Source organism: Ipomoea nil, unplaced genomic scaffold (genome assembly GCF_001879475.1).
Source record: "Ipomoea nil cultivar Tokyo-kokei standard unplaced genomic scaffold, Asagao_1.1 scaffold2805, whole genome shotgun sequence".
Classification (NCBI taxonomy): domain Eukaryota; kingdom Viridiplantae; phylum Streptophyta; class Magnoliopsida; order Solanales; family Convolvulaceae; genus Ipomoea; species Ipomoea nil.
In genome coordinates this window covers 2287836-2307583 of record NW_017619233.1, presented here as the reverse complement: position 1 = coordinate 2307583, position 19748 = coordinate 2287836, and the positions used below count along the sequence as shown (strand labels likewise).

The 19748-nt window shown below is 36.9% G+C and overlaps 3 protein-coding genes across 3 annotated transcripts; 2 read left to right on the top strand and 1 right to left on the bottom strand.

Moving 5' to 3' along the window:
* Positions 1-1058: 1058 nt before the first annotated feature.
* Positions 1059-14737, top strand: LOC109158186 (putative disease resistance protein RGA3). Its single transcript, XM_019306052.1, has 2 exons — positions 1059-1074; positions 14093-14737. Exon 2 carries the CDS (start codon positions 14134-14136, stop codon positions 14710-14712), a length of 579 nt encoding a protein of 192 aa, XP_019161597.1. The 5' UTR covers positions 1059-1074; positions 14093-14133; the 3' UTR covers positions 14713-14737.
* On the bottom strand, positions 9094-13030 carry LOC109158185 (U-box domain-containing protein 44-like). The gene is made up of 4 exons (XM_019306051.1): positions 12742-13030; positions 11426-11980; positions 11018-11327; positions 9094-10912 (listed from the first exon to the last, which is right to left on the bottom strand). The coding sequence occupies exons 2-4, from the start codon at positions 11966-11968 to the stop codon at positions 9330-9332; spliced, it is 2436 nt and encodes an 811-aa protein (XP_019161596.1). The 5' UTR covers positions 11969-11980; positions 12742-13030; the 3' UTR covers positions 9094-9329.
* On the top strand, positions 14713-19748 carry LOC109158060 (putative disease resistance RPP13-like protein 1; the record flags this gene model as incomplete). The annotated part of the gene is made up of 9 exons (XM_019305878.1): positions 14713-14978; positions 15260-16729; positions 17012-17770; positions 18080-18229; positions 18545-18622; positions 18719-18831; positions 18937-19122; positions 19204-19319; positions 19433-19748. Coding segments are annotated over 3 exons (2094 nt in total), but the record flags the coding sequence as incomplete, so codon positions are not given.

Sequence of the window (19748 nt, the reverse complement as noted above, 5' to 3'; positions counted from 1 at the left end):
CGTTGTGGATATTTAGTTCAATCATTGTGGATATTTAGTTCATTCATTGGGGATATTTAATTCATTCATTGTGGATTTTTACTTCATTCATTCACTGTGGATATATAGTTATGAATTTGTGGATATATAGTTATGAATTTATGGATATATAAAAATGCTATTGTCGGGAATCGAACATGATTTCTTTTTTAAGTGGGACGCGCGTTTTTTAACCAAAACGACGTCGTTTTGCATCGTATGCACCATGTGCATGGTGCATTCGGTTGCATAGCATAATTTGCGTTTAAATATGAAACCCAGACAAAATTCTGAAAGTATTCTATGTACAAATCAAAATTGACCCAACAACATTGTGTCATCCAACTCAATATACATAAATTTACATTATTGCCATAATAAAAGTACATTATGGTATATATATATTATAAAAGAAAATTTAAAACTATAGTCCATATAACATAAGTAATTAGACCATTATTTCTAAACTTTTATGATTAAAAATCAATTTTTGAAGTATATAAAATATTAATTTAATCATCTTTAGCCTTAAAAGTGAAAACCTTTTTGAACTGATAGTGACTGTAACCTAATATTTTGACTTTTCATTTAATATAACTTTACACTGTATTTTTTTTAAAGTTGTTTTTACCTAAATTGATGCGTACTATTGATTTTTTAAGTTTTTTTTTTTTTTTTTTTTTTTTTTTTTTTTTTTAAAGTTTCTCATGCCTGCTTGGATTTATTAGTCTTCAAATCTCTTCAAATTACTACTTAAGTTGATGCCTACCATTGATTCTTAAATTTTTAAAAATTGTGATGCCTGCTTTGATTTATCTAAACTGTATAAGTTTTTTTTCTAAGTTATTTAACCTAAGTTGATGCCTACTTTGATTTTGAATAGACAATTTTATTAATTTAGGTAACATGCTGTGAGATTAAAAAAAAAAAAAATCTCTAAAAGAAGATATGCTATGTATATACATCTAGATACATTCTAGATGTACTATAGTTATAGTTGGCATTTTCATATAATAGATTTGTTGATATACTGGTAAATATATCATCTTTCTCTAAATGTTAACCAAAACTATATCATCCTGATGCTACTTTTATTAATAATATATCGTATGCAATGTAACTTGCTTTTATTTTTTTTTCTTACTGAAAAAGATGTATAATACTATTTTTTTTCATACATATTAAAATTTAAATAAACATATTTTATATCAAAATCTATTTTTAAATAGTGTATATATATGTATAATCCGAATTAAATATACATACATACAAAATCTAAATTAAATACACAACCCATTACATCATACTTTCTACAAATTTAAATATAAAATCCAGTCAAAACCCTGAAAGTATTCTATGTACAAATCAAAATTGACCCAACAATAGGGCTGTGCAGAAACCGAAGAATCCGACCCACCCGCCCGACCCGAAACCCGACGGACCAATCCGTGGAGCGAACCGTATCCGAAACCCTTACCCGATCCGATGCAACGCTAGAAGACGGACTGAAGGGGTTCGGGTGGGAGGCATTAAACGCCACCCGAACCCGTCCGACTACCCGATGAAAGCCTAGGGTTTTTTACGCTACATAAGACGACGTCGTTTGGTGTATGTATATATATCACTCATTTCCAGCAAGCGCAGCCGTGCTCTCACTCTTGACTCTTCTAGACTTCTCTCATCTCTCCAGTCTCCACTCTCGTTCTCTCTTTCGCTCTGGTCTTTGAGAGTTTGAGACTTTGAGTCTTAGACTCTTAGTGTCTTACTCTCTAAGACTCTGAGAGTCTTAGTCTCTGTTTGTTAGTCTGGTGGAAGCCCTCTTCGGAGCATCGGAGTAGCGAGTGGCGGAGTGTTGGAACGGTGGAAGCCCAAGACCCTAGTCCGGTCACCGGAGTCTGGTGGAACGGTGGAACTGTGGAACGGTGGAATAGTTGATTCGAAGCCCTTTGTTCTCGAGGGATTAAATCTGAGAAACGAAGTAATTACTAAACCCTATTTACATTTCCGTTATAGATTATTGTGTATTTGTCTTCTTGATTAGGGTTTCTAATTTTTATGATTATGTGGACTGTGATACTTGTAAATCCGTTGAGAAGTTCCGGATTGCATGTCACTAGTCCTTTGAGTTTGAATTTGTGAATTGTTTGATTAGGGTTTCTAATTTGTAACCTAATCTCAGTAATCTGTGGACTCACTGTACTTGTAAATCCGTTGAGAAGTTCCGGATTGCATGTCACTAGTCCTTTGAGTTTGAATTTGTGAATTGTTTGATTAGGGTTTCTAATTTGTAACCTAATCTCAGTAATCTGTGGACTCACTGTACTTGTAAATCCGTTGAGAAGTTCCGGATTGCATGTCAGTAGTTCTTTGAGTGTGAATTTGTTAATTGTTTGATTAGGGTTTCTAATTTGTAACCTAATCTGTGGTGGAAGCCATACTACCCTAGCCCCTTGCCATTGTGTGTTAAATACTGAAATCCATATAAATGTTAAGCATGATGGTATTTCTGTCAATTCTGTGGAAGCCATATAAATGTGGGAGTGTGTCTCACTGTCTTGTACTCATGTGTGAGTGTGTGACTGAAATCCATATAAATGTTAAGCATGATGGTATTTCTGTGGAAGCCATATAAATGTGGGAGTGTGTCTCACTGTCTTGTACTCATGTGTGAGTGTGTGACTGAAATCCATATAAATGTTAAGCATGATGGTATTTCTGTGGAAGCCATATAAATGTGGGAGTGTGTCTCACTGTCTTGTACTCATGTGTGAGTGTGTGACTGAAATCCATATAAATGTTAAGCATGATGATATTTCTGTGGAAGCCATATAAATGTGGGAGTGTGTCTCACTGTCTTGTACTCATGTGTGAGTGTGTGACTGAAATCCATATAAATGTTAAGCATGATGGTATTTTGGTGGAAGCCATATAAATGTGGGAGTGTGTGACTGAAATCCATATAAATGATGAGCATATAAAGTAGCATACACCTACTTAGCTTGAATGCCTGATTATGGATTTCATTGTAAATTGTAAATTGTAATTTGTAAGTTGTTAGTTACTTACTTGTAAATACTTGTAACTGTTGTAAGTTGTAACTGTGAAATTGTAAGTTTATGGATATGTGACCCTTAAATCATTTATGTGCAATTCTGCATACATGATGAAATGTAAAATTCACTGAATTCTGCCTGTTTAAGTGTTTAACACTTTAATTGATACATGTGTGTATGTGCCAATTGACAAAGCCCATTCTCTGTTGATGATTTTGAATGAGTGATTTCCCATTCTGTGTCACTGATACTTTCCCCTTTTTAGATGGAAAGTGTTAGTGGTGGGACTGGTGTTACTGGTGTATCTGGAACCCAACCTGAGTTGGAAGCACCTGTTGTAGAGACTGTTACTCCTCAGTCTCAGCAGCCTTTGCCTCCACCTGTTCCAAAGAAAAGGAAAGAGGTTGAATCCAGGGCTCCATGTTGGGATCACTTTGAAAAGATCAAAGACAGTGAGGGCATTGTCATCAAAGGAAAGTGTATATATTGTGCAAAAGTGTATTGCTGTGAGAGCAAGAAACATGGGACTTCATCTCTAAGACTTCATGTGGTAAACTGCCTTAAAAATCCTCACTCTAAGGAGACAAGGCAGTCCCTACTCACATTCCAACCTGCACCTTCTTCTGCTGGAACTCAAAGTAGTGAAGGAACTGAAGGGGTGTTGGGTACTTGGGTGTTTGATCAGGACTTGATAAGGAGAGCCTTAGCTGAGATGATTATTTTAGATGAACTTCCTTTTAGAATTGTTGAGGGACAGGGTTTTAGAAAGTTTGTTTTAGTTTGCTGTCCTAGGTTTAAAATCCCTTCAAGATGGACTATCAGTAGGGACATTTTCAAGATATTTTCTGATGAGAGGGTCAACTTGAAGAAGTTTTTTAGGACTAGCAGTCAGAGGGTAAGTATCACAACTGATACTTGGACCTCAGTCCAGAGAATAAACTACATGTGCATAACTGCACATTTCATTGATAGTGAGTGGAAGCTGCAAAAGAAGATTATTTCATTTGTTCCTATATATTCCCACAAGGGGGAAAGTATTGCAAAGGCTTTAGAGAGTTGCCTTTTGGACTGGGGTCTAAAATCAGTGTTTAGTGTGACAGTTGATAATGCTTCCAGCAATGATACTGCCCTAGGTTTCTTGAAGAAGAAGTTGGGTTCTTGGGGTTGTACTTCTGTTAGGTGTAAGTATTTGCACATGAGGTGCATTGCTCACATTCTTAACTTGGTGGTACAGGATGGGTTGAAAGAATGTGACAGTTCAGTTAAGAAAGTCAGGGATGCTGTTAGGTATGTGAGGAGCTCACCTGCTAGGTTGCAGAAGTTTAAATCACTAGCTGATCTAATTGGGGTGGAAGCAAAAAATTCTCTGTGTCTAGATGTCCCTACAAGGTGGAATTCCACATATATGATGCTTAATACTGCATTACTGTTTCAGAAGGTATTTGAAGCCTATGATGATCATGACAGTTCATTTAAATCTGATTTGGGTGGAAGTGTACCTGATTTCTTAGATTGGGAATCCATTCAATCTTTGGTTATGATTCTGAAATCTTTTTATGAAATGACTGTTAGGATTTCTGGATCATTGTATGTGACTTCTAATACCTTCTTCTCTGAGATTTCTGATTTGTCTTGCTTGTTGAAAAATATGGAGGAAGCTACAGAAGATAGTGTTAAACTGATGGGTAAAAATATGAGGGCAAAATTTGATAAGTATTGGGGTGAGCCTGAAAAAATGAATTTTTTGATATTCTATGCAAATATCTTAGACCCCAGGGACAAAATTGAGTATATGCTCATTCAGTTTAACCAGTTATATGGTGAGGAAAAGGGTAAAACAATGTTTGATAAGGTGATTGTTGGCCTTAAGGAGTTGTTTGAAGATTATGTTGCATGCTTCCCTGTCCAGTCTGTTGAACAATCTGAAAAATTTTCTCCCTCAATAACAATATCTGATTCTGTTTCTGTTGGGAGACCTCAATCATTACTGAAATCTCAGATTAAGAAGCAAAAATTGGTGAGTGGGGATTTGTCTAGGAAAAAAACTGAGTTGGAAGTGTATCTCTCTGAGGTTATTGTGGATGAGGATGATTCATTTGACCTTCTAAGATGGTGGAAACAACAATCTGAAAGGTTCCCTGTCTTATCTAAAATGGCAAGGGATATTCTAGCTGTTCCAATATCAACTGTTGCTTCAGAATCAGCTTTCAGTACAAGTGGAAGGGTACTTGATGCCTTTAGGAGTTCCCTAACTCCTAGAATTGTTGAGGCATTGGTGTGTGCACAGGATTGGCTAAGGTTAAGCAACCAACCAATCTCAATTGAAGAAAATATTGAAGATGTTGAAAGGATAGAGAAAGGTATATACTTCTAACTGTTTACTCAAATGATCTGTTTACTTATTTACTTATTTGATTTGTGATTACTTATTTACAATTTACTTATTGAATTTCCATTTTGTTTTTGTACTGCAGAGTTGTGCTGCACATCCAGCACTGGAACTGGAATGCCTACAATTGTTGTATGTTTACTTATTTACTTATTTGATTTGTGATTACTTATTTACTTATTTGATTTCATGATAAATTTATGCCTCTATATGACTGTATCAGTGTATCATGTATGTGTATCAATGATTCAAATCAATGTCCCAAGTGAGGCTGGGAAATTGGAACTGGAAACTGGAAACTGGAAAGTGCTCATGGCTAGGTAACATTTTAAATGTTGCTGCCATTGAGCTCAGGTATCAGTATAAATAGTTAAATACTGTATAAATAGCTAAATCTTCTGAGTTCTAACTCACTATACTTATAAGTTATACACTTATACCTGTATAAATGTTCTTTATTGTGCTATGATGATGCTTCCACCAGGTTCTCTGAATATATAGAATTGGGTTTGGTATGTTGCCTATGAAGTGTGGTGTATGCCATACTCATTGAGTAGTGTTCCCCCAATCCTAAATTGATATGGAAAAAAAAAATATCTGAGCACTCATTGAGTCTTTGCTATTTAAATATAATTCATTAGTTGTCTAAGCATAAGTATTATTCTGCTATGATGATGCTTCCACCATTTCTCTGAATATATAGAATTGGGTTTGGTATGTTGCCTTTGAAGTGTGGTGTTTATGCCATACTCATTGAGTAGTGTGCCCCCAATCCTAACTTGATATGGAAAAAAAGCTATCTGAGCACTCTTAGAGTCTTAGTCTTTTACAGTTTCAGTTTGTGTGATTGTGTCAATTCTAACTAACTACAAATGTTTTGAACTTATTGTGTTTTTATGTGTTCACTTATCAGGAAGAAGAATAGACATAGAGTACTCTATATTATATTAATCATATATTCATATATTGCTTTTGGAGTTTTGGATATCTGGCTTTCTTTTGCTGATGTGCTGACTGCTGATTTGAGAGTGGAGACTGATGCAGTGCTGCTGTTGCAACTTGCCTGCTTGGAGTGCTTGCTATGAACAATTATAATTCTCTTTAATTTTGTAACTTCTAACTTTCTAAGTTGTAACTAATCTGTTGAATGTAGATTATATGTAAGCTAATTTGTATTTTGCTCATTATATGTTTACACTTTTATAAGTTTACTTATGTTATTTACTTAATTTTGTTGTTAAGTAGTTAGTAATTACTAGTTAGTGGCTTTTAGTACTTAAGTAGTTCATTAGTTAGGTACTTAGGTGTTCCATCATCCATGAATAATTGAATTTTTAAATTTTTTACATTCTCATAAAACCGATTTACAACTCGGATATCCGACCGATCCGAACCAATCCGAAAATAACTATAACCGATCGGATTGGTCAACAAAAAAAAACGGTTAGGGTGATCAAAAGACAAATCCAAAATCCGGCCGGGGGTCTCATTCCGCAATCCGAACCGTCCGATCCGTCCGACTGCACAGCCCTACCCAACAACATTGTGTCATCCAACTCAATATACATAAATTTACATCATTGCCATAATAAAAGTACATTATGGTATATATATTATAAAATAAAATTTAAAACTATAGTCCATATAACATAAGTAATTAGACCATTATTTCTAAACTTTTATGATTAAAAATTAATTTTTGAAGTATATAAAATATTAATTTAATCAACTTTAGCCTTATAAGTGAAAACCTTTTTGAACTGATAGTGGCTGTAACCTAATAATTTGACTTTTCATTTAATCTAACTTTACACTGTATTTTTTTTTTAAAGTTATTTTTACCTAAATTGATGCGTACTATTAATTTTTTTTTTAAAGTTTTTTTAAGTTTCTCATGCCTGCTTGGATTTATTAGTCTTCAAATCTCTTCAAATTACTACTTAAGTTGATGCCTACTATTGATTCTTAAATTTTTAAAAATTGTGATGCCTGCTTTGATTTATCTAAATTGTATAAGTTTTTTTTTTTTCTAAGTTATTTAACCTAAGTTGATGCCTACTTTGATTTTGAATAGACAGTTTTATTAATTTAGGTAACATGTTGTGAGATAAAAAAAAAAAAAAAATCTCTGAAAGAAGATATGCTATGTATATACATCTAGATACATTCTAGAGGTACTATAGTTATAGTTGGCATTTTCATATAATAGATTTGTTGATATACTGGTAAATATATCATCTTTCTCTAAATGTTAACCATAACTATATCATCCCGATGCTACTTTTATTAATAATATATTGTATGCAATGTAACTTGCTTTTATTTTTTTTCTTACTGAAAAAGAAGTATAATAATATATTTTTTTCATACATATTAAAATTTAAATAAACATATTTTATATCAAAATCTATTTTTAAATAGTGTATATATATATGTATAATCCGAATTAAATATACATACATACAAAATCTAAATCAAATACACAACCCATTACATCATACTTTCTGCCAATTTAAATATGAAACTCAGTCAAAAACCTGAAAGTATTCTATGTACAAATCAAAATTTTGGTGTTTGTTGATGATATGGATGTCGCTATGTTCGTTGTTTGTGCATACTGTGTGTGGAATCAACACACACACAATATATATATATATATATATATATATATATATATATATATATATATATATATATATATATATGATCGCGTTCAGGTGAGAATGGTGCGCCGCCATGAGAGAACTTAGAACACATAACATTCGTCCACGTATTCAGATCTAACGAATGAGAAACACTAAATTTTTTTAAAAAATGAGGTAGCATTTTCGTAAATAACTTAACATCGAAGTGCAAGTAAAATGTATTACAACTTACAAGTGCAAATAACAGTTTCATATAGTGCACCTAAGTGCAAGTAAAATGTGTTAAAAGTGCAAGTAAAATGTATTACATGTGCAAGTAAAATTACACTACTAATTGCACCTAACGTTATAATTAGTTGGACCTAGGTAAACGAACCTTAACAAGGCAAATTACTTGCACTATAGGTGTACTTGTAAGTGATTTTACTTGCACTTTTTAGTTGCAAAAGTTCACCAAGTACATGCGCTTATAACACATGTACTTGCAATAAAGTTCGAGTTATTTACGAAAATGCCACCGCGTCGTCTTTTTAAAATTACATCTGATTCATTGATCTGGACAACCCTTCGTCTGGTCAAGCCACCTTTGGAGCAATACTTTTCTCGTCGGCAGACGCGTTTGTTGTTGCCACAAATGGCCCCTTACCAAGCCGCTCGTGCCCGCTCATGGCGAAAACTTTAACATGCAATGATGCAAGGAGGTTCTTTCATAGTTGAAGGGACGAGGGGTGACTTTTGCTAGGCTGCAAATCGACTGTTCTTCCCTCTATCACAATTTAACATCACCATCGGTTGAACTTCTGTTCATACGTCGGGTCTATAGCTAATTCTTTTGTCTAATTAACATTTCTAAAAAGAATCTTGCAAGCTGTCTTTAATGATCAAATAAGAACTCTACTACAAACACGAATCCATGTTGTGGGGATGCTACAAGCAAAATACTCTAAGAAATCAGCAAATAATAAATTAATTTTTTTTTTCAAAAAAAAAATAAAAAAAAAATTACAGTACATTCCAATTTCTATAGCTAGCTAGTACAATAATCCTGCTGTAAAAATGCTACCAAATGAATAAGACATTGCAGAGAAACTGCCACTAATCTACATAGAATAAAATGGGAAGCAATTTATATACAGAATGTTAACCAATTCAGATGCATCTAAGAGCCATAGCAGTGGATATAAATATAAAGTCTTCAATGCCATGGAATCCATTTGCTGAAATCTAATGTGGAATGTTTAGAAAAACACCAGAGAAGTTCGGGATTTTGTTGATGTGCTTCAGGGCGCGCTCAGCTATCTGTCGAGTCCTGTAATCACCGTGCTGGAAAGCGTCCGCCAGCGCTGTGGTTGCATTAGGGTCACCTGAAACTCGAAAGGCTAGCTCATCGTTGCACAGAAGCCTTTCAACTAGCCAAACTGCTCTTCTCTTCAGATTCTCGGTACGCTTCTGAAGTAGCACGTTGAGTATTGGATTCAACCCTTCTGCTTCACATAATACCTCAACCCCCTTTTCAATGTCAACCTCGTCGTCTAACAGGGAGGACAGAGCTGCAAGCGCTGCCTCGACCACTTTCTCCTTGCCATGGTCTAGGAGGTAGACTAACTTCTCTACAGCCTGCCCTTCCACGAGGCAAAAGCTTTCTTTTATCGAACATGTCCCGTGATGAACCCTGCAGAGTCCAGTTACCACCGGTGGTCTGGTTAAACAAGAGAAGATGGATGCACAAAAACCGGCCTTTGGCAAGTCAGGTAGCTTTGATAAATTTTTGGATTCTTTGGATAGGTTCTCCAAAGCCGTGGCAGATACAATTTGCACGTAGTGAAGCCCGTTGAGCTGTATGAGATCAATGAAAATTGCAGCAACGTTGTACTCCTGACAAAGTTCAAGAACATCGGGTTCACTGGACAAAGCAAAAGTGAACCTTGCAAGAACCTTCACTAGTCCTTCCAGATATGGGGTTACAAAGCAGCTCCCTGTTGTATCTCCCTGTAGGATGCCAACTATTCTCAAGGTGACTAATTGGAAGAGCTTCTCATCGAGCATCAGCTTCATTATGCCCATGTCTCTTTCGGGGAGATCAGCTAAAAACCCAACGGCTGCTGCCTGTTCCTCAGATATACCCCCGATACTCTCTGATATGACCTTGATTTGGCTACTAAGCGGGGCAGAAGAACTGCGTAAGCAGCTGGCTAGTTCCTGACCAATGTATGGAGAAAGATTCCGAAGAAGTTTTATGGAAGCGAGTCTAAGATCGATCTGTGGAGCCTCAACGAACTGAACCAAACTGACAGTAGCACCTGAGTTTTTAACCCCAGAAACGACACTGAACACAGTGGTTGGAGAACTCGTGAGCACAACGAGAACCTGAAGAAGCTTGCATGCTAATGTAGGTCTGGTGTTGCTAATAAGATGCAGGAAATTATGAATCACATCTTCTGATACCAAAGTCTGATGCTCAGGACCAACAGGCACAGAATCAAAATCATTACCTGAGTTTATGATATTTGCCAAAATTGTTGCAGAGACTTCCTTTAACCGCATGGGCAGTGCATTCACACCAACGCTAAAGAGATCCTTGACAAGCGGGGGAAGTATGCCTGCCCCAATCAAGATCTTGGCACTAACCTCATAAGACGAGATTTGGTTCAGAGCTTTCAAACCCGCCTCCCTACCCTCCGTATTACTGTACTTTATGATATCAATCAGTGAAGAACCAGCATACCAAGCTACTAAGACTTGCAATTCATTGTTAAGGACCAGCTCACCGAGAACTGCAGCCATTGAAATTTTGGTTTCAGACGAGCCTGAGATTAAAGAAAAAAATAAGCACGGATGAAAGGTTAAGAAATACAGGAAATGAACTTGTGGAAGGGTATTTGACACACAACTATAGGGGTTAATCGAAGCACCTTCATGTAGTACAGTCAAAAGAGGCCGTAATCTACCAATTTCCGCCATTTGCCTTACGTTTCTTTCACACTTTTCCAGATTCTCCAGCGTTTTCTCTGCATTCTCAACAGTTGCAAGATTTTCCAATTTGCTGCTTGCCAATCCATCGAGGATGAGAATTGCTCCATTGATAGAACTCATCTTTTCGCACAATGTCTCAGATTTCGATAGCTCAAAGAGTAAAGCTATGGCTTCCTCTCTCTCCTTGTATTGTTTGTGTGACAATAATTTTACTATTGTCCAAACAGTATCGCCCTCGGCCAATATTTCCTGAAAACTAAAAGATAAATGTAAATGGCATGAACAATAAGCATCTTAAACCACAGCAATAAGAAATATTTCCAAGTAATTAGCAAACCATAAACAACCTTATTATCATCATCATCCTCTACCATAACCCGAAGAGTTTCCAAAGCCTTGCACCGGACCCTGCGACTGCTGCTCCTTAACATGTCAATAACCATTGGTATCAGCTCAGCATTACGAATTACATGTCTATTCGACCGGCTTTTCTGACAGTAATGCAATGCTCGCAGAATATCAGTCTCTGCGCTTCCTGGAGATAGCGACCTACGAGCCATATCAAGCTGAGCAGCTCCGTTCCGTGCATTCCATTCCTCAATGGTGTTCCTCAAAGCCATGCTCGGATTAAGCTCTGTGCTTCTTAGCTCTCTTTGTGTCAAGGGACAAACAGGATTTCTTCCAATGTCTTTATATTCCTTGAACCATTTTTCAATCGCCTCTCTCTCGAAAGTGTGTCCATTTTCAAGGCTTACAGGATCACGCATTACTTGCTTTGTTAGCGGGCATATGAACACATCATATATAGGTTCTATATTCAGTCTCTCGAAATGGTAGCTCTCATCTGATGTACTACCAACATCATGATTCTCATCCCAGCATTCGGCCATCTAAACCTCTGCCTGTCAAAACATGCAAAGCCTTACCTTCAGCCATTGTTGTCCACAGTAAATCAATTCTTAGCAGGCAGAGATGCTAAAGTGGAATGCATACAGTAAATGGTGTAACAACTAACAATTTTGACTCAAAAATTACAAGTGGCAAAGCCCAGATTAAGGAACTAATTCTTTAAACTCACCATGACAGTAACTTTCTGACAACATGGCTGTACAAAATTACATTTCTTGCCCACAAAAGGTAAAATTTCCTCGCCCCCAAACCCCTACATCCCGGCTCTACAAGATAGTGGGAGAGAAAATCACAGTGACTTAGCCGTCCATTAGGTGGAAGGACCCATGTCTAATGGGCCCACACCGCATTGGGATTTGGGTGTAACCCTACATTGTGGCTCCCACAATCTACTCTGGAACCAATTGAGCTGTCCATGCAGGCTACAAAATTACATTTCTATGTAGCTCAAGAAAGTCTCAAGTTTTCCTTGTAAGATTATGATCTGGCTTAACTTCTATGAAGATACCAAACTCTGGGTTGTCAGCACCTGATACTGATTGCAAAAAGCTGTGACAAATATCAAGAACTACTGTCCAAACCTAAACTGACCTCTACAACACACCCCATATAAAAGACTTAACAATTCAAGAAGCAAAAATGAACAAAAACTTCCATATTGAACTTAAGTACTTAACAATATCTTTTTCATCCAATAATTGATCAAGCTCAGCATAAACCAAGAAATCAGCGCGAGAAAATAACTGGGAATTACCTAGTGGGCAATTCTTGAAACTCAGAGGCTAACTGGGAAGCTGAAAGCTTAAACCCTGCACCAAGATCCAGTTTTTGTGAACTGGGAAGCTTTCATTGTTCCATGACAACTTTAGAGAGGGGGGCAAAACGGGAAGAAAGAAGAAAGAAGAAGAAGAAGAAGGTGGTAATTTACTCCCAAATGTATACTACGCTGAAATTAATTTGTCTCAAATTTATTATGAAAAAGATTGTTCGGGTTGACTGAAACCCCACACCAGTGACTCCACTGGCTGTCGCTCTGCTGTGTTGACGGGCAAGAGCGGAGGGAGAGAAACAGCGACGAATCAAGCTGTCATTTTACGTAAGCCACCTTTTTCATTTTAACTGTTGAGTAATTACAACCATTGAATTATTAGCAGTAATTATTTGGGTGAATTAAGGAAGAATGCGATGGATGATCTTTCGTGGTGATTAAGGGTCCGTTTGAAAAATAGGAAAATGACTTTTGGAAAATGTTTTCTAGAAAATTTTTTTTTTTTCAGTTGTTGGTTGCATTTTGAAAAATTTGGTGTGTTTAGTTTATTTTCTGAAAAAAATGAGTAGAATTGTATGTTTAAACATTTTAACGGAAAATGACTTCTCCCAAATTTTGGCGGAAGTCATTTTCCACCAAAATGACTTTATTTTGCCCAGTTTTCGTTGACTGAATTTTCCTATTGCATCCAAATACGGAAAGCTCAGTAAATATTTTTCAGAAGTCATTTTTCGTGTATCTAAACGGATTCTAAAATCTGTACGTGTACTGATTATTCTTCCAAAAGGTTGAATCACAACTCTAAGGGACGTTCACTGATTATTGGTTGGCGCTTTTGTGGAGCGGTCGGCATCGTTCACGGGAATGGGCGAATAGCACTCTCCCTAACACTCACTTCATCACATTCCACCATTTGTTTCACCTTAAAATGTTATAAATCATTAATTAATTTCTACCTTTTTTGCCCTTACCCCGGCCGGTTGGAATGTTGGATAGTGAGGTGAAGCCCCAACACCACGACTTGGCAGGAATGCAGGAATAAATCATGTTGCGGTTAATAGGTCTCGATCTTATGTTTTAACTCACAATTTATCATTTGAGTATCAATTGAGTTATGTATGTATGTTAATTATTTAGGTTTATTTTACAATTATAAATTATAAATTAAATAAATAAAAAAATAATTAAAATATGAATATAAAATGGTGAATTCACAAAAAGCGGTGAAAGAACTTAAAATGAAAAAAAAAAAGAATTTTTGTGATTGTGTGAGATACTGGATGTTAGGACTCACACAAAATTTGGCATAAAATTCACAACTATTGAGATGCCCTAAAAGTCATTCAGTCTCCATTGCTACAGAGTACAGAGTGAATCATGGCAAACGCTCTCATCTCCGGTGTTGTGAATCAGCTGTTCATCATCATCAAGGACCAAGCCCAGGAGCTAAGAGCAGTGTTGGGTGTGGAGAAGGAGATAAAAAACCTCTCCTCAAAGCTCAACAAAATCAGGGAGGTGTTGGATGATGCAGAGAGGAGAAGCTTCAGGGAAAAGGGCGTCAAGCTCTGGGTGGAAGAGATCCAAGACTTCTGCTACGATGTGGAAGATGTTCTGGACGAGTGGAGCACCAGAAGTCGCAGACAACAGATGGAGAGGTCGTCCCAGATTGCAGCAGGAAGCTGTAGCTCTTTCCTGCCAGCAGCGTCTTCATGTTTTCATTTAAAAAGGGTTGTTATGCATCGAGACATTGCCAAGAAAATAAAGGAACTTGATTCCAGACTTGATCAGATTATGAAAGACAAAGATGTGTACAATTTTGTTGCTGTAACACACACACACATTTCTGGTCAAGAATCGAAGCGAGTGCCCACTACTTCGTTTGTGGATGCATCAGAGATTCAAGGTCGGGATATTGATGCCAGTGATGTGATAAGAGTGTTGGTGAAAGATGACTAAGGAGAAGAAGCAACAAGAAATGGTCCCCTTGTTATTTCCATAGTGGGCGCGGGAGGGATTGGAAAAACTACACTTGCTCAATTAGTGTATGGGGATCAACAGATAAAGACTCATTTTGATGAAAGGGTGTGGGTTTGTGTTTCACACCCTTTCGACCAGATCAAGATTGCAAAAGCCATTGTTGAGTCAACCACTGAGAGCTCCGCAAATCTGTCTGAACTGGAAGTGTTACTGAAAAAAATACAAAAGACTTTATCTGAGAAAAGGTTAGGTTACGTTCTATTAGAATAATGCTATATTATATTTTGCTGTTGCAGTACTTCTCTATTATGATTATTTGAATTTATTTGTTTGAATTACTTTTTTTTTTTTTTTTTTTTTTTTTTTTTTTTTTTTTTTTTTTGTGTTTCTGTTTGTTGACTACTCCTGGTTATTGGTAGTTTGTCAGAATTTTGTTGCTCTTTCATGTATAAATTGATCAATATGATGGTACGGTGGAATGAAATGTTATGTTCCTTACCAAATATCTGAGTGTTTTTCCTTATAGGTTCCTACTTGTGTTGGATGATGTGTGGACAGAGGAGGATGCAAAGTGGGAGCCATTTAAGAACTGCTTCAAGGATCTTATTAAGAACTGCCGCAAGGATCTTAGTAAGAAATGCTCTGGGAGTAGAATCTTGGTGACCTCAAGGAGTGAGAGAGTTGCAAGAATGATGGGAAGTGTGTATCTGCATCGGGTGAAGCTCATATCCGACTCAGATGCTTGGTTGTTGCTTAGCAGGATGGCAATTGAAAGCAGGGAGAAGGCTGCTTATTCTGAGAAACTGAAAGATATTGGTCAGAAAATTGCTCAAAGGTGCAGAGGATTGCCACTTGCTGTTAAGGTCATGGGAAGCCTGCTACGTTTGAAAGACACTGAAGAGGAATGGCAAAATGTTTTATCTAATCTGGACATTAAATTTTGGAATTTGGAGAAAGTGGAAACAGATCTCTTTCCTCATTTGTATCTAAGCTATGATGATTTAACCCCACAGATGAAGCGATGTTTCTCATATTGTGCTGTCTTTCCCAAGGATTATGAAATACATGTAGATGAGCTCATAAGAATTTGGATGGCACAAGGTTATCTCACAACAACAAATTGCACTGATCATAATCAGATGGAACAACAAGGCCGTGAGGTTTTTGGGAATTTAGCAATGCGTTCTTTGTTCCAAGATTTTGGGAAACATTACATGGATTCCAACATTATTATATCTTGCAAAATGCATGACATAGTGCATGATTTTGCCGAGTTTCTTACCAAAAATGAATGCTACAGTGTTGTTTGGCAGGAGGATAAGCTGAAGATTGAAAATCTACGTCATCTATCATGGCAGAAAATTGGAAGGCCTATGGATCTTGCTTCCATTTGTAATGTCCGTGGAAAACTTCGCAGCCTTTTTGCTAGATACCTTTCTCCTGAACAACTTACTCCAAATATGTTCAATGGTCTAAAATCTGTGAGAGTATTGGAATTGCATGGTTGTATGTTATCAAAACTCCCAAAGGAGATAGGAAATTTGATTCATCTAAGGTACATTGATTTACGTTCAAGTAAAATAGGCGGATTACCAGATGCAATTTGCTCTTTGGATAACTTGCAAACTCTAAATCTTGCAGGATGTAAGTGTCTTTCTAGACTTCCTAAAAGGATTGGATATTTGCATCAGTTAAGGTTGATTGATTTAAGTTGGAGCAATGTAGAGGAGTTGCCTGATTCAATTTGCACTTTGGATAACTTGAAAACTCTAAATCTTGCAGGATGTCAGTGTCTTTCTAGACTACCTCAACAGATTGGAAATTTGCATCACCTAAGGGAGATTGATATAAGTTTGAGCAAAGTAGAGGATTTACCTGATTCAATTTGCTCTTTGGATAACTTACAAACTCTAGATCTTAGCGGATGTAAGTGTCTTTCTAGACTTCCTGAAGGGATTGAAAATTTGCATCAGTTAAGATCGATTGATTTAAGTAGGTGCAAAATAGAAGTGTTGCCTGATTCAATTTGCTCTTTAGATAACTTGCAAACTCTAGATCTTGCAGGATGTGAGTGTCTTTCCAGACTACCTCAACGGATTGGAAATTTGCGTAACCTAAGCAAGATTGATTTAAGTATGAGCAAAGTTGAGGAGTTACCTGATTCAATTTGCTCTTTGGATAACTTACAAACTCTAAATCTTGGAAGATGTGAGTGTCTTTCTAGACTACCTCAACGAATTGGAAATTTGCATATGTTAAGGTTGATTGATTTAAGTAGGAGCAAAGTTGAGGAGTTACCTGATTCAATTTGCTCTTTGGATAGCTTGGAAATTCTAAACCTTGTAGGATGTGAGTGTCTTTCTAGACTTCCTGAAGAGATTGGAAATTTGCATCACCTAAGCGAGATTGATTGTAGTTGGAGCAAATTAGAGGAGTTACCTGATTCAATTTGTTTTTTGGATAACTTGCAAACTTTAGATCTTAGAGGATGTAAGTGTCTTTCTAGACTTCCCGAAGGGATTGGAAATTTGCATAAGTTAAGATTGATTGATTTAAGGGAGTGCAAAGTAGAAGTGTTGCCTGATTCAATTTACTCTTTGAAGGACTTGGAAATTCGACGATGGGACCTGAATTGAAGATTGGCAAATTGGGAAATCAGTAAACTTGAGGATCAGATTATTGTGTAGGGTGGGGATGATGCATGCCTGCCTCGTCAAGGCTGAAGGTAAGGTGCAGGTAATAACTCATCTGCAACTTTGTACGTAGTTGAAGTGTTTGAGTGAGTGTTGTGAGCAGATGGAGATCTGGATAGATAGATGGGGAAGTTGAAGTTAGTAACAGCAAGTGGAGGGGAGGTGTGAATTATCCATTGAATTGAAGGATCCAATCCAATCTTCTAAAAGGTGTATTACATACAACTCATCACTCCATCTTTGTTTGAGGAGGCAGCAAAAACCACTGCCACTGCCACTAAACACACACATTGGTGGAGGAGGCACCCACTAAACACTGCCCTTATATGATGCAAACTTCCACTGTATGTATCATTGTTTCCTGTACACATTCATTTCTTCATCATTAAATTTATGCACTTCACTCATTTCTCTCACTTCTACTTTGCATTCATGGATCTGGTTTACTGTATAATTATATATTTGTATAAATCATTTACAAATATTATATATTTTTATAATTTCATACATTATATAATTTATATTCCATGATCATATATTTATATGATTCATGACCATGTAACTAATTTATTAATAGACAATTAATGAATCAGCTAGCTAGTATGATATGTATCAATTATAAATTGAGTTATGTATAATCACTTCCTTCCTAGGTACGCTTTCCATACTTCCTTCGGCTCAAACTCTCTAACGCCGTCCTCGACGCGTTCCAGAAACCTCGGAGTCCATAGCCAAACATACGAAGTTGGAGAAGATGGCCCGCGAACGGCGAGCGAACACTTCACCGGACAGATTGGGATGAGGTATGTTCTAATCCACCATGGGTGTTGAACTATCTCCTTACTTAGTCAATGGGTGTGAGAAAAAAAGATTTGCATGTTAACAAAAACTATCTCGTTACATGCGAGGAAGTCAGGTAAAACCACTATTTGAATATGCGCAAACTCATTTTTGAGGCTGTGCAAAACAGAGAATAATGGTCAAATTTGTTTTGTGTGGTGCAACTGATTATTCTTTGCTGTGCAAATCATTCCAAGGTGTGCAAACATCTTGTTGAGGCTGTGCAATGCAGGTATTCCAAGGCTATATCTCGCTGTAATTCTGAATTTTGTGTGCAGGGATGTGATGAACATGAGGCTACTTGAGAACCCCCAGAGCCAGAGCCACAATCCACAACTCCTAACCGGCCTAAGAAGGTGCAGTTTTCCACCAGTAGTGCTAATATAGTCAAGTTCAATTCTTGGCTATTTGTTAACAATTTTAATGGGGTGATATGAGTAATGTTGTGGCAGATTTCACACACGATCTACAACTCGGGAGTTTGTTCATGCAATGAGCGAATTTAATGCCCGGCAGCGATTGGCAGTGAAGGCCATTGGATTTTAAACCAACTAGACCCTAACATGTAAGCGTGTAACACCGCACACAAGTTGTAAGCTAAGCATTCACCTAAGTGGTTTTTTCATCTAAAATATTCATTTTAAAATTTATGTGCTTAATTTGTGTTCAGAAATGAGGAATTATTTTGCAATGGGAGGATCGCACTTTTGTCGGATTTCCTATCTTTACAGTACAACACAGAAGTGCGAGTAGGTGTCATTGATGCATGGTGTTGTGTACTTGTGTCCTAAATGACAGGGAGAAAATGAAAAAGAGGGACAGCCCTAGTCGGTTTTTTGCTTCTACCTATACAGCGGTAAGTATTCAACACTACTGTGCAAACAAAGTAGAGTTTTGGCAGCTATCTGAACATGTGTTTTGTAATGCTGCAAAATAGCTCCACACAATGGTTTCCCCCAACGCCGCCAAGGCAGAAGGATTGAGTGGTTCATTGATCGGTTGGAAGCATCTCTCAAGCTTGCACCAAACTTGAACTGTGCAACCTTGGACATGGTAAACACATGTAACCGTACTCTCTACTGTTATTTTGGTCTAGTGGCTAGTGCTGAGTTTTATATAATTTCCATTCTGGAATAACTTCATTAAACAGTTTAAATGGATCGCAGTTCTTCTTGCAGAAACGGTTCTGATGATTTAATTTCCAGAGTTGGTCTCCGATTTTGTGCACCTCAGTGTTTACAAAAAATTGTTTTTTGATCCTGAGATTGTACTATATCGCAGATTGGCCCATGGAGGAATCTCGTGGAGGTTGCCATTGCGCTACATTGACAATTGCTATCAACTAGTTCTCCATATGTGACTGACTTGAAGACATTGGCCCCTATGAGAATGGGATACTCCAACATAAACAAATACGGAGTAGTATATATTACACTTTGAATTCATTAAAGTAAATTACATTTTCTTTTTAATTTACTTTAT